Source organism: Sceloporus undulatus, chromosome 6, assembly GCF_019175285.1.
Source record: "Sceloporus undulatus isolate JIND9_A2432 ecotype Alabama chromosome 6, SceUnd_v1.1, whole genome shotgun sequence".
NCBI lineage: Eukaryota > Metazoa > Chordata > Lepidosauria > Squamata > Phrynosomatidae > Sceloporus > Sceloporus undulatus.
The window spans coordinates 135,165,761-135,180,422 of record NC_056527.1 but is presented as its reverse complement, the minus strand read 5'-3'; the positions used below and the strand labels follow the sequence as shown (position 1 = coordinate 135,180,422).

Sequence of the window (14,662 nt, the reverse complement as noted above, 5' to 3'; positions counted from 1 at the left end):
CTATCCACTGCAGCAAACATCTGATGGCTCATCTTTCTAGATGGGCTTCAGACAAAAAGCACTCATTACATGAGTTGACATGTATACCACCCAATAGCACAACTGTGATGAATATTGTACAATTCTACTTGGATATATAAAATATTGTGCTATCAATGTGAAAAAGAAAGCCAGCAATCGCTTCTGAACATAATACCCGTAAAAAGAGCAAAGTTGTTTTTTAAACCCAACCCATAAGAACCATTTGCTATGAAGTGTTCAATAGGTGTGTGGGAAGCTATGAGGATGTTACCTGTAGGGTCAAAGTCGTGGGCACTGATGCAGCGCTCAACCTTCTGCTTCTTATCTGCTGGTGACTCTCTGCTCAGAATGCTGCTGTGCCTAAAGCAAAACACAAAGGAGTAGAAACTGAACACATCACAACATCACTGACTAGAACATAACAAACACCAAAAAACCTTGCTGAACTAATAAATCTAATAAAGCCCTCAGTGATGGCTCCTGTGAAGACGGAAGATGCAATTTTATTCTGTGCACCTAAGAACTCCCTAAATTGGTGGTGATTATTGTGTAAAATAAGATACAAAAGCAATGGTTTTATACTGCGTTAACTTTATAGTTTTGTTAGCAGATCGTGAAATTTCAACCTCTTATTATCACAGCACATTTCAAAGGCCTCCTCCTCAACAGTCTACAGTCTGGAGTGCAATGGCCCTTTGACTACATCAAAGAAATATGTTGGTGCAAGATTGTGCCAATGTAAGAGAGACAGCAAAGAAGTGTTTCTTTACCAACCTCTGCTGCATATTAGATTCTAAAATGAGCTCTGACCTGAGCTCAGTTGGATTCACTGCAAGTCTTTCTCCAGTATAGCTCTAGTTGCATACCTGAGTGCTTCACTGTCCGGTGCATCTCAGAAAATCATTCAGCCCATGCACTGCACCCAAGGAGACAATGCTTAAGAGCAACTGTGTCGATCACCTGGGTTGTCTCCCTACACCATGTACCAACAAGGGTATCAACAGAATAACCAGCTCTAGCAGCTGATAATTCCCCCAGAGTCTTCAGAAATCTTTGCATTATTCTCTGAAGGATGACCATTTTAATGGGTCCACCTCCCCTGCAGAGGTTAACTGTCCCAGAAAATCTGAACTCTTCTTAGGTCATGACTTGTCCACAACAACCCATATATACCAACCCACAGATCATTCTCATCTTGACTGGCAAAACCCAGATTCTAACACTAGAGAACATTATGGCTTTGATTACTCTGAGTGTAAACATCAAAAGACAACACAAATAGAAATATGAATGGAAGAGGTTCCCCTAAAGGAATGTAGGTCACACCTCATAAGCCTCCATTTTTGGTCCATATCTTCTCCTAAGTAATATTCTCTTTCATAACTACCTTTATGTTGGCATAGGTTGAACAATTATTATTTTTTCATGAAGGATGAATCTACCGATACAGAATATTAGGCTCTGTGGATTGGTGGCTTTTAGGTCGAGAGATCAGGTAAACAGCCTCTCCTGGATGGGGCTGAACTCCCCCTCCAGGAGCAGTTGGAAAGCTTGGGAGTAGTTTTAGATACATCCCTGTCACTTGAAGACCCAAATGGACTCTGTGGCTTGAAGTGTTTGGTGCCAGTGACAACGGGTGCCCCAGCTATGGCCTTTTCTGGACAGAGAAGAGATAACCTAGGCACAGTAGTTCATGCGCTCGTAGCCTCCCAGTTAGACTACTGTATTGTGCTCTATATGGAGATGACTTGAAGCCACAGCTAGTGCAGACTCTTGTCTGATGGAATATCATATGGTCAGCATATAATGCCTGTCTTAAAAGAATGGCACTGGCTGCCAATATGCTTCCAGTGAGCTCAAGGTGCTTATTCTATCCTAGTCACAGGAGTTCTAGTTGCAGTCAAGAAGAACTAGATATAATATAAGGTTACAGTATTTGTGGTGGGAGCACCAGTATGATCTTCCTTATAAACTCATACATACAGGTAGTGAAATCCCAAAAAACTTACCTTGTAGGTTTTTTGAGGGGAAACCTGAAAAGTAGAAATAAGAATCAAGTTTAGCATAGAATAAACTGATTACTAAAAGAGAGCATGTTAGCTTTCAGACAAAAGATTTGCATTTACAATTTGTTACTAATGATTAATTTTTAAAAGCATCTTTTTAAAGTTGCAACTGTTTAACAAGTGTTTCAGTTCTCAAAAACTGGAGAAACACAAGACTTTTGCCATGTGACCTCTTTTGTGTGTGGAGATGTCTTTCCAATTTGTTACCCATCATTTAGAAACTTTTGTTCCAGGTAATGCACTGCTTTTGTAGGGATATTTCATATCTTTCTGTATCTGATAAAGAACAATGCTTCCTCTAGATGCTGTACTCATTGCACAAAAGTGCAGGCTCCTCTCTATTTTACTGTAATATTCAACGCATAGGGATCTGAATTATAAGAGTACCAGTATAGCTCAGTCATTCCTTCTGCACATCCCTCACCTCACAAACTATGAAATGACTACTTTCTCCCAAATTAGCACAATTTTAACACATAGTTCAACAAAATACATATTACATCTAAAACACTGATTAGAAAGGAGCTTTAGTAACTGTTTCACTCAAAATCAGCCGAGTAACTTGCTCCGCTCTGTACCTATCTACCTACAAAAAATCTGTAGAGCATTACTGCACAGACAAGCACCTCAATTTTAAAATATGCAATCTATTTTTTTAGCAAGCGCTAGCTTTTTATTACATCTTTCAACGCTGCAGCAGAACATCTCCCAGAAATGAAAGCAGACTTGTTTTGAAGCCTGCAGAAAAACACTTGGAAATGCAGTTTTAGCAGAATGAACTCCCAGCGTATGTCTCCCTGCCCCCAGCCTGCCCCAGCCTTCATCTCTCTTACATGAGAATGCCTACAAACAATGCCGCATGCGTCAAAAGGGGAGAACTAGTCCAAAGGGATTCTGGGATAGATTCCCGGAAGCTCTTGGGATGCAAGCCAGCTTCCCCAGTTTCTCTCTTGACACATACTGTGCAAGAGAATGGAGAGGGAAGAATAACAGAAGCAGGGCAAGTAGTCGGTCATGACGACAGGGAAACCACTCACAGCCCAATTTGTTGTTACAGTGCAATAAAAAATTAACAGCTATTCATCCAATTCCCCCAAAAGGAGTATCTAAGAGGGTGATTCTGACCTCCAGTATAAAATTCTCTTGCTGCTCGGGGGGAAAAAAGAATGAATTAACGAACAAATAAAACCAACCTAGACATATGTCCTGCATTTGTTAGGATCTTGATGGAATTCCCTTAAATCAGTGCCTGAAATACTGCCCAAAATAAAGAGTTACAACATTAAGCCAACCAAGGTTTTCAATATGCCTGTTAAATAGATCTGAAATGCTGTCCCTGCTCAAAGATGTTTTCTTCTTACAACTCTTAGACCTCAAACAGGCAGGCCACAAGAAGTGGTTTCAGGCTTCTTTGGAGGCATGGCATTTAGATGGCACATGCACACAAAGTGGCTGGAAACTATGCCACAGCCACACTAAGGTAGGGAAATTAGAACTAAAAAGAAGCTGGAAAAACCGTTGCTTCCGGAACACACTTTCGACCCTGCATATAAACACCCCAATGCGAGACCAGTCCCTGAGCAGCACTCCATCCTAACCTAAACCTAACCCTAACGTGGTGTATAAATGCACTGGTGCAGATGCGCATTTAAAAAGAGCGGAGCCAGCTGTTGGGGTGGCAATACAAAAAAGATAAAGTGTGATACCTCCAATGGCTAAAGTCCAACATACACAAACCAGACAGTCCAAGACAGGGCATGGGTGAAGAGGGGGTGAAGGAGGGGCATGACTGTGCATTGCCAGTGTTTTACTGCAATGCCAGGTGGAGGATTGCAGGTACAACTGTATGCATGATCAAAGTGAGTGGCCATCAAATGGGATGTCATCTAGGCAGCAGGTGTTTGCTGGTGGTGTGTCTGTGCAATGGTGTGCATCGCAAGAACATGGACTTGATACTGCACTATGTGGTTGTGGTGGAAGCATGAAGGACATCTTGGGAGCAATTGGTATGGTCAACAGGTCTTGGCTCACTCTCGGAAGATTCAGGCCACTCTTTCTTGCCCATCCGCTTGACCTCTTAGATAGCATTCGTGTGTTTGTTGAAGACTTTCTTATATACAGTATTCAGGATGGACAGCTGTGAAAGGCTAAGGAGCTGCAATGATCGCCCAGGATTCCTTGGAGGGACACATTCCCCACTGGAGCTGCTCCTGCAAAAGAAATGCCCCCCTGCCATTCCCTCTAGGACAGGGGTAGGCAACCTGCGGCCCGCGGGCCGGATGCGGCCTTGGCAAGGCCTTGGGACCGGCCCCAGCCCGGTCCTGCCACCAATTGCCGCCGGAGCCTTTGGCCTCTCGTGTGAGGGCGTGGGGCCTTTGGCCTATCAGGAGGAGGTGGGCAAGGGGGACAAGCGGCAGACAAGGGGGGGCAAGCGGTGGGGAAGGGGGGCAATTGTCTATAGAAGCCTCAGAAACATGCATTTATATTAACATTTTTTTAAAAATCAGCAAATTTTTTAGCGTGTCCTCCAATTTTTTTTTTTAAAAGTATCCTCCATTTGAAATTTTTGTCGTACATTTGTCCCGGTTTATTTATTTAATTAATTTTTTTGAAAAATTATTTAATTATTTATTTTTTGGCTTTGGCCCCCCAGTTGTCTGAGGGACAGCAACCCGGCCCCCGGCTCAAAAATGTTGCCTACCCCTGCTCTAGGACAACAGGAAGAAGTCTCACTATGTTTGTGGGCCTTACTGGCTCCCTAGAGAGCATTTCTATGGGGGGGGGGGGAGGAAATTTGCAAAAATAAAGGGTGTGTGTTCCCAGTTGCAGCTGTATTGTTGCTCAGTACACTATACCAGTACAAAAGGCAGTATATCAACTGTTTTGGTCTCACTAAGCACAGATCTATAGTTCAACTGGGGGAAATGTCCTTTTTAAAGAGATCCAATACAATTAAAACAATGACAATGGGATTTATCATATGTAGAGACACTGACCAAGTGGTAAAAAAGCTGGGAGTGCTCACCAATCTCACTTACAGAAAACCATACAATCATTTTTAGTATGATAACAGAAAAGCAGACATAAATGACAGGTGACTCACGAGAAAACCATGCATGTCTTTATTTGCTTTAGATATGTCACTTCTACAAATAAATGTAGTCTCCATCTTCAAAACAACAACACTGAAGCCTCACAGTTTAAGCAAACCTTAAGCAAGTTGCAACATCCAATTCTAGATCTCACAGACTTATCAAATTCAATATGGAATATTATGTTAAGGATACTAAGAATTTGCTGCCTAGGAATTACTCATTTGAGGTTGGGCTGCTAAAAGATCTTAGGCCAGTGCTGCTTAGTTTTGAAAATAAACTACTAGATAACCATGGCAACAAGTAGACAACCAACACTCAGTACATTTTCTTCATGTGTACACTGGAGTGAAAATCAAGATTTACGACTGATTGCCATTACTATATTGGTGAGCTAAAGTAACTGAGGCAGTCAAAATGGATAGGAAAACCAAACAAGCCAATACCAAACATGAGCCACTATCTACAGCAACAAATATGAGCAGAGGGAGAGTAAGAAGACTAGCACTGCCACTCAACTTGGAAATCACAGAGAAAGACACTGTTGACAGTCATTGTCTACATCTGATCTGAGATGACAGAATAAGATAGTATGCACAGTAGTAAAGAAAAACATACAAAGGCCCGTTACAGACGGGTCTAAAAGTGTGCGCTCCACACGTGCTAGGGTTAGAAAGGGGAGTCCTTTCCAGACACCCCCAACCCTAGGACGTGCTGGCGGCGGCCGTTCCACACGGCCGCCGCCATTACTACGTCACGATTGCACCGCCTCTAAATGGGGAGGCACGGTTGTGATGTAGTGGGGCCGCGTGAGGGCACCTAGTGCACCCTTTCCACGGCCCCGGAAGGAGCTCTGTTTCGGAGCTCCTTCCAGGTTTGCGTCGCTGGGCGCAGCCTTTAGATGGTTGCGCCCAGCGACGCACAGGAGAAAGGGGCCAAGCAGCCCCTTTGTCCTCTTCCCCGCTGCCGCGGGGTGTCCTTAGGGCTTGAAGCCCCAAGGACACCCCTTTCCAGGCCTCAGGGAAGTGGCCTTTTGCCGCTTCCCCACGGCCTGGAAAGCGGCAGATCAGGGCCTCAGCGGCTGCCGCTCTGACCGCTGAGGCCCCAATCTGGTGGGGAAAGGGGCGGGTGCAGGCCGCTGCTTTTCGGCAGTCTGTAACATGCCAAAGTGATTCAAAAGGAATGGTGCAAAAATAAAACTGTTCTTATTCAGTTTTGCACCATCCTTTTTTAATCACACTGTATAAGTGGCTCATGTCTGTAAATCCAATTTAGATATGCAATATAGGAAAACAATACAGTGGTCCCTCCACATTCACTGGGGTTAGGGGTGAAGGATCCATGGGCATGTGGAAAAACCACGAATTAAAAACCACTATTCTTTTTACCCGAGAGAACACCTCTCTAGGAATCTCCAGGTCCTTCAGTGAAACTCTATAGTCAACGTCTGCCAGAAGCTGATCATAAAATCTTGTTGGAAGGACTTACAAATGCCTAGAGAAGTGTTTTCTCTAAGAGCTTCTAGGTTCTCCAACACAACTCTATGGTCAACTTCCAGCAGAACTGCACTGGAAAACTTAAGAGATTCCTAGAGAGAACATATGAATCAAAGCTGCAAATGTGGAAGGCCAAGTGTAGTGATAATAAAACTACTGGCTGTGCCTATCACTATCAGCTTGAGTAATTTGGACTGTAAACTCTATTCCCATATAATACAGTCAGTGTCCTTTGTTTCTGTCCCCTTGTTGCTGTGTGCTTTCAGGTCATTTACAACTTATGGCGACCCTAAGACAACCCTATTACGGGGTTTTTGTTTGTTTTTTTTTTTTTTTGATTGGTTCAGAGAGAGTTTGCCATTGCCTTCCCCTGAGGCTGAGAGCATTTGACTTGCCCAAGGCCAACCATGGGGGTTTCATGGGCAATTTGGGAATCAAATCTTGGTCTCCAGAGTCGTAGTCCAGCACTCAAACCTCTATGCCACACTGGCTCTCTTCATCCCCTATATGTGTCATATAAATGTATGTATCTGTACTTTCAGGGAAAGCTAAAGCAGAGCCATAATGGCCTGGATGGTATGTTCAGTCTACACATCACACTCAATGAACTCCTTCTACAACCTTCCCACACTCCACATTCACTCAAGAGATCCCAGTGCTCCTTAGTCCTGGGGGGGAGAGCAAAGATGCTTTTTAGCTGCATTTACTGTACTGTATTTTCATTGCTAGTAACAAAATACAGTGCTGCTCTTGTTTGAAGCCAGCCTTCAAGCAGACAGTTTCCATAATAGAGTATATTATAGAGCAATATCTGCCTCAGCAGCCGGGTTAAGAGAAAGGCTGGTGGTCGAGGGGGTGGAAGTGCAAAAGCCTCTCTGCTGAAGTTACAGCCACAGTCCAGCCATTCAGCCTCGGCCCAAGCAAGTTCCTCAGTGCTGTTCCATGACACAAGTCCTCGGATTTTTCCAAGAGCTGATGTCAGGACTTTTTGCAGAGAAAGAACTGCATTTACAGAGTCTGCGAGGAAGGAGGGCTTCCCCGGCAGCTACTCTCAATGTGGCCTTTGTATTGCTCTGCAGCTACAGCCAGAACTTTGCAAGTGGTTTTATTTGGTGCAGAAACTCTGCCTCTTCAGGAAGAAGGCAGCCAAACGTTTCCAGCACCAAATAATGTACTTGCCAAACAGATTAGTACTTTGTACTTTGAGTTGTTCATTCTACGACCGAGGCCAGAAATGACCATAGTCCCAATGAATCTGTGGAACAGACCAGCTTAGATCGGAGTAACAGGAATATCTAAAAGAGGTTTTTAGAGGCCATATTTTCATGGTAAACGAAACTGCTGCTGCTTATTATCCACCAAGTATGAATTAATATGAAAAAACCCTAAATGTATTAAGTAATAATGTTAGATTTACAAAAAAACAAAAACTATATCTAGAAGCCTGAACAAGGAAGACCAGCTAATTTTTTCAGTTTCTATCAGAATAACAAGACTAAACTGAAATATATCACTAAGCAACGGAGTATAAGTTCTAAAAAACCCTCATCTGAACCAATCACCATAGTCTCAAATTTTGGAGGATGTCCATGGGGACCTGATAAGGCAAAGATTACATAATTCAAATACAGGTAAAATACAGGAGAGGAAGCAATATAGTTCTGCCTTACTTTTGTAGTCGTGGGAATAGGTTCATTGAGCTGACCTGAACGCCACATCTAACTTATACGCTGTTATCAAATAGAGCCTTTTTAAGACAGAACAATCTTTCATCAGATAGAGGTTGCTGGCCAATGGAAAATATTTAGTACAAGCAAGGACTGACCCTTACTCAGCTGGCAAGAGTAAGGAGGGGGAAAAGGCTGCCTGTAATAGATTTTTAGAAACAGTTTTACAAAACTGTTTCCGAAGCCTAGCAACAAGAAAGATTTTAATTAACAAAAAAGCTATTTAGGGTTGGTGCAGTAAAGACAAGAACTGGAGAGGAGGATTCATACCCGGATGTGAAGGAAGAATACCTTTCTCTACTCTCTGCTTTTGCCCTCCATTCTTCCCCATGCTATTATATTTTACATTCTTTTTTCCTTGCATCTTTTATTACTTTCTTCTCAACAGCATCTGATAATAGAAGAATGTTCTTCCTTCGTCATTACTGTTTCGTTTTAAGGAAACGGGAGGAAGGATATTTTAAACCTGGCACAAATTCCACCTGCTAGAGTTTACAATGCACGCTTTGCACTTACGTCTATCAGCTATACAAGAGATTTGTTTTGGGGTTTTAAATAGTAGCTCTCTCCAAACATGCTCAGTATTTCTACTCTGTGAGGTGGATAGCACCTTTTTCCGCTTGTGGGATCTAGGACAGCTATTAAAAAACAAACTGAAAAACTGAAAGCATTGTATTCCTACTAAGGTACCCCCAAGAGGTAAGCCTGGTCAAGATACTAGAGTATTTCTTTATCCACAAAGCTCAAAGTTTCTACAATTGGTAGCTGCAACCACAACTGCCCCAAAGCTGATGATAGCATACATTATATACTGAACGTTAATGTAAAAACCAGAGAAAGACTCAAAAGATTCCCTAGAACAGTGGTTCCCAACCTGTGGGTCGGGATCCCTTTGGGAGTCGAATGACCCTTTCATGGGGGTCGCCTAGGGCCATTGGAAAACACCTATTTAATTACAGTTATGAAGTAGCAATGAAAATAATTTCATGGGTTTGGGTCACCACAACATGAGGAACTCTATTAAAGGGTCACGGCATTAGGAAGTTTGGGAACCACTGCCCTAGAAGAAAGTGTTTGGGATAGAGAAAAAAATCATCACAAAGCCCCGGGCTCAAGGCTCAAAGTCCACTTCTTTCTATATTTTCGGTGTACCTCTCCTGCTTTACTCAGTGATAAATCCAATGTGTTGCCTTGGAATATCTCAGGGCAGACTGTCACAGTTCCATTCACAGGCAAGCAACTTGGTGTGGTCCAAGTTTCAAGGACCCTACTTTGGAAAGAACTGGAATATACGTATTTGCCATCCGGTTCCTTAGAGCAACACACTTCCACATCTATTGCAGAGTGAGTGATATATGATCCCTTTGGTTAACTCCAGAAAAATTAAGCTATCTGCTCAATACTGTTCATATCTCATATCCAGGGCAGACTCTTGCAGATCACACACTAGCTGGAAATTTATCAGGACAAATAGATTGGAGCCAGATAATGTTAACATCTTTTTTACTTATTTTTTAACATTTTTATTTAATACCATCACAAAGCTGGAGGGGGAAATCTGTTACAGGACTGCATTTTTTCACATCTTGATGTTTACTTTTGATGTTTTTCATGCCTTTGATAGGTACTGAAGAATTACAGTTACCTACACAAAAGGCATTACACCGTTTGACACCACTTCAAATACCATGGCTCAGTGCTATCAAATTCTGAGGAGTGTAGTTTGTTGCAGCACCAGAGCTCACAACAAACTGCACTTTCCATAATTCCATAGCACTCAGCCATGGCAGTTAAAGTAGTGTCAAACTGGATTATTTATGCAGTGCAGAACCAGCCTAAATCAGACCATTGGTGCACTGAGTTCATCACTGTGCATAGTGACTGGAAGCAGTTTTCCAGAGCCTTATTGAGACTGAATTAGAGATCTTAGGGACTACACCTGTGACCCTGTGCATGCAAAGCACTAATCTATATCCCTTCCCCATCACGCCTGGTTTCATTTCAACCATTTGCTCTCTCAAAGAACTATATTATAAAAATCAAAATGGCATTCTGAGATCAGTGTTGCCAGAATGTAGGTCTGCAAATAACATAGCTACAAAATCAGCTCTGGAATGTCCAATTATGTTCTGGACAAACAGTTTCCAGGTCTGAGTTCAGAGCAAGGTGAAACATCCTAATGCCCTGTCTATTCAAACACAATACTTTTACACATTTTTACCCTGAGACAGGAGCAGCTAGAGCAATCTTCCCCTGAAAAACACTGCTTCCTCTGTAGCCATTTTCCCTGGAGGAAATTGTTTCCACCGCATCTAATCTGACATCCCTCCGTATTAACAGAGATGTTTGCAAATGGATACCGACACACCCCATGCTGTCACAAAGCCTCACAGCAGCTTCTCTACACGTGTCATAAGAAAGCTGATAACACAACCGCTGATGGTTCAAATCTGGTCTATTATTGTAAACCAATATTATTGGAAATAAGCTGCCAACTCCCCGGCCTGATTTTGGTTTCAACAAAGCAATCATAAACTAACATGGTGATCCTGCAAGCAATTAAGCTTTAGGGCGGCTTGTGGCAACGCTCCGCTGGTCTTCTTTTGTGTCAAATTTGAATAAACCAAATAATGGGGGGGGGGGGAATGAAAGGACATTAAATGCATAGATCCCACATCTACTCCTATTAATTAAGCTTCTTTAGTGCTGTTTTGCCCCCTTCTTCTTATAACATTGGCAACAGAAATTTTAAAAAAGACATTAACTGCAGAGCCTTGACAGCAAACAATCAAGTAAACACTGAGGAACTACTAACAAAAACATTAGCCAATCTCACCTACAGGTAACTCACAAAGGCTGGTTAGGTGGTTCTTACAAAACAGGGTGATGGTTTGCATTCAGCTCAGGATCCAGGAGAATAATGCTGCTGCCTGCATCCTCTGTGCAAGACATCTTTTCTGGCTGTCAAAACCTTTGTTCTCTAACCGAGGCTGAACGCAGATTTTTTAAAAACTAGAAGCTAGAGCATAAGAAAGCAAACACACAATCACAAGAGATGCACAAAGCCCCCTTCCCTCCATTTAAAAACAATGTCTGCCATAAAGGAAAATTCTTTCACCTGTTAGGATGCTATTTCCATCTCTCTTACAGCAAGGAAACAAAGACTTCTGAAGGCTACCTGGAGTGAAGGAGACTGGCAAAATTAGCCAGCAAAATCAAAATCTTCCAAGAAATCCAGCTAATCCATCTGGTTTTAATGGCTCCATTTTTTAAAAAAAAAATCCTCTTCTAATATTTCTGGAAAAGCATCTGGTCTGTTCGCCTGGGAGGTTGGCAAAAAGAGGTGGAGTTTCTTCATGCCTCCCTCCCAGCCATTATTGCAGTGAACTCAAAACTGCTACTAATGGAGGGGAAGAATACAACATGAAGTACTCCTGCCAGAAGTAGTAAAAATGAACGGGGGTGGGTGGGTTTTAAGTCTGAGCATTCAGCTACTGTGGAAGTCAAGTGAATCTGAGAATTAAGAAGAACTCTCACTAGCAGACAGGAGGCTGGCACTGAATTCAAAGCCAAGAAATGGGTTAGAGTGTCCTGCTTTACATCTTTTGTGTGGCATTCACATCTCAGAATAGGCTTAGACATACATCCTGGTCTCCCACTTCTTAGATGGAGTTGAAAGTTGTGTCTTATAATTGGCTAAGTAGCTGACATCACATTTGCAGATCTGCTATTCTTCTACCTTTCCTTTTTGGGGGAGGGAATGAAATGGACCGCACTGCCTCCCAGTGTAACGAAGGGTACGTATAGATAAGCCCACTCAGATCTGACTTTATAAGCATCTGTGAGTAATCCTCTGATGCATCTTTAAGTACAAAAGAAGAGAATAGTTTTTGATGGCTGTGGAGAAAGGAAGTCCCTCAAACCTGATATTCTGCTGCCAGCAGCTTTGCATCAACCTAACTTATCAGGATGTGATTCGCTAACCAATGTTTTATTAAGCAAGGTCTTCATTCTGTTTTACAAGACGTCTGATCTGCCTACTTACGGTTCCCTTCAGATGGTACTAGACAAGCCTGCAATGCTCCCCACTGCTCAGTAATTTCACTTCAGTGCACACAACACACCTAGCCACAGCCCACTCTACTTTATGCTCAACTAGGCTGCTCTCCTGATTCCCAAACCTGTCTACCCTTCGACTTCTCTTTCATCTAGTCCTGATGACTCTCTTCACTAGCCCCAAACTCTTCTGGGCTTTGGTTGCTCACAGCAGCTCTGATCTTGCCAAGACTTCCAGAAGCTTGCACCTGGCCATTATAAGCCATATTAGCAACAACATTGAGGAATCCCATCCCTTCCTCCCACAAGGGAGGATGGAGGTCAGCAGGTCAGCACAAGAGAGCAGCCAACTCACTGCTTTTCTAGCAATGCAACCAAGTCAGCCCTGAGGAAGGAGGGCAGCGGTGGAGGGCTGTTTTCTTTTTCTGCCCCAATAAACCTAATTAGGATTGTGAGCAGCGCTGGCGGGAGAGAAATTTCTTCACGCTACACTGTCTGTTTGTGTTTGATTAATGTAAATCTTCCCAAGGCTCTAACCATGCCCCAGGCAACACAAGGGATGGAGCGCCATGAACAAGCATCCATGCCACTGAATACAGCAGACACACAAAACAGAAAGGGGGGCGGGGAGAGAGTCTCTCAAGATATTCCCTTAAAATAATCGACTGATGGGGACACAGCATCAGTCATTTGCAATGAATACTGCTGGAGTGAACATCACTTCTTTCTCCTACTATGAGAGCAGAGACAAGACAACTGCGTGGAATACAGATACCATTACAATTGGCCCTCCACATCTGCGGTTTTGTCTTTTACAGATCTGATTATTTATGGCTTTGATTAATAGATTCTCTCTAGGAATCTCTAGGTCTTCCAGCACAATCCAGACGTGTGCTGGAAAACCTAAAAGTTCCTAGAGAAAACACTTCTCTAGGCATCTGTAGGTCCTCCATCATGATTCTATGATCAACTGCTGACAGATGTTGACCATAAAGTTGCTCTGGAGGACCTGTAAATTCCTGAAGAGGTGTTCTCTTAGCTAAAAAGAATAGTGTTATTTTATTTGCGTTTTTTCACATTCACCCCTAACTTGTGAATGTGGAGGGACCACAGAAATAGTAAATATAGGAGAAGGCCACACTGTTCCTTTATGTTCTCCCAAACTCTTCCAGGACCAGAATCATGTGATCCAGGAAAGTGTAAGACAGAAGCACACTACTGTATACAAATAAGTGTAACAAAGCCATTGATTTCCACACTACAGACAACAGAAAAGAGCCAACAGCTAAGCACAATCTTCTAAAAATATGAGACGCCAACAGAATTAGAAAACATTTACTGAACTGGAAGAGCCTGAACAATCCCAATTTTCCCCATTGCCTCTGCAAGCCATTGCAGTGTGCAACCAGTACAATGGACTCTTTAGAGCACACTGGACTTTGATCTGGGGGATATGAGTTTAAATTTTAGCTCTATGGTAAACTGGCTAGTCCTGGACATCAGTGTATTTCAACCTGCCTCAGAGGAAACCCATAGCATATGGTTGACAGATATGATTGGAGCTCCATCACTAGAAAGGTCCACCTGGCTTCACATCATGCTTATCCTCATAAGCAGAAAAGCACAGACACTGTGACGAAGAACACTAGAAAACCTATCTTCATTCTTTAAATTTCTCTGATCAGTTATGTAACCAGATTACCACAGTCTTCTGGCTGTAAACAGGTGTGAGTTACTTACATTTGTTGAATTTAAGGATTAAATAAAACTTCTACCAGCGTTAGCCTCTTTTGACTTAAGGAGATATGGGAAATACTCAAATTTATTATTACAGTTGCTTATGTCCGCCATTATAAGAAAGTATTTGAGACATCCCAAAATGCAACATATGAAATTAATCAAAGTTAGCATTCAAACCCAGCACTAATAGAAACCCTGCCTAAAGTTTATACATCAGCAATCCCTGCCTTTACCTTATGGCTATTGCCAGAGCCTAGCCATCTGATAATATCATTTATTTCTATGCTTATTTTCATTTTAGATTGGTGTTTTATTGCTTTAATTTGGCACCTCAGCACAATGCATAAAGAAAATAATAAAACAAGCAGCGCACATTAGAGCATCATTTATCTCAACACTGAACCCCACTGTGGGAAAAAGGCAGCATATAAATCTTTGAAATAATAATAATAATAATACCAAAC

At 42.4% G+C, this 14,662-nt stretch overlaps 1 protein-coding gene across 6 annotated transcripts in view; it reads right to left on the bottom strand.

Moving 5' to 3' along the window:
• Nucleotides 1-14,662, bottom strand: part of ARHGEF12 (Rho guanine nucleotide exchange factor 12) — a 79,504-nt gene that overhangs the window by 45,113 nt on the left and 19,729 nt on the right. For 4 of the 6 annotated variants that reach the window (XM_042471862.1, XM_042471864.1, XM_042471863.1 and 1 more), the window contains 2 exons: nucleotides 2,031-2,054; nucleotides 293-381 (listed from right to left, as the gene is read on the bottom strand). In XM_042471862.1, coding sequence (XP_042327796.1) covers nucleotides 293-381; nucleotides 2,031-2,054 — 113 coding nt within the window. Of the gene's footprint in view, nucleotides 1-292; nucleotides 382-2,030; nucleotides 2,055-11,238; nucleotides 11,422-11,520; nucleotides 11,741-14,662 lie in introns of those variants that run through there. The other 2 variants (XM_042471866.1, XM_042471867.1) reach the window with 2 other exon arrangements.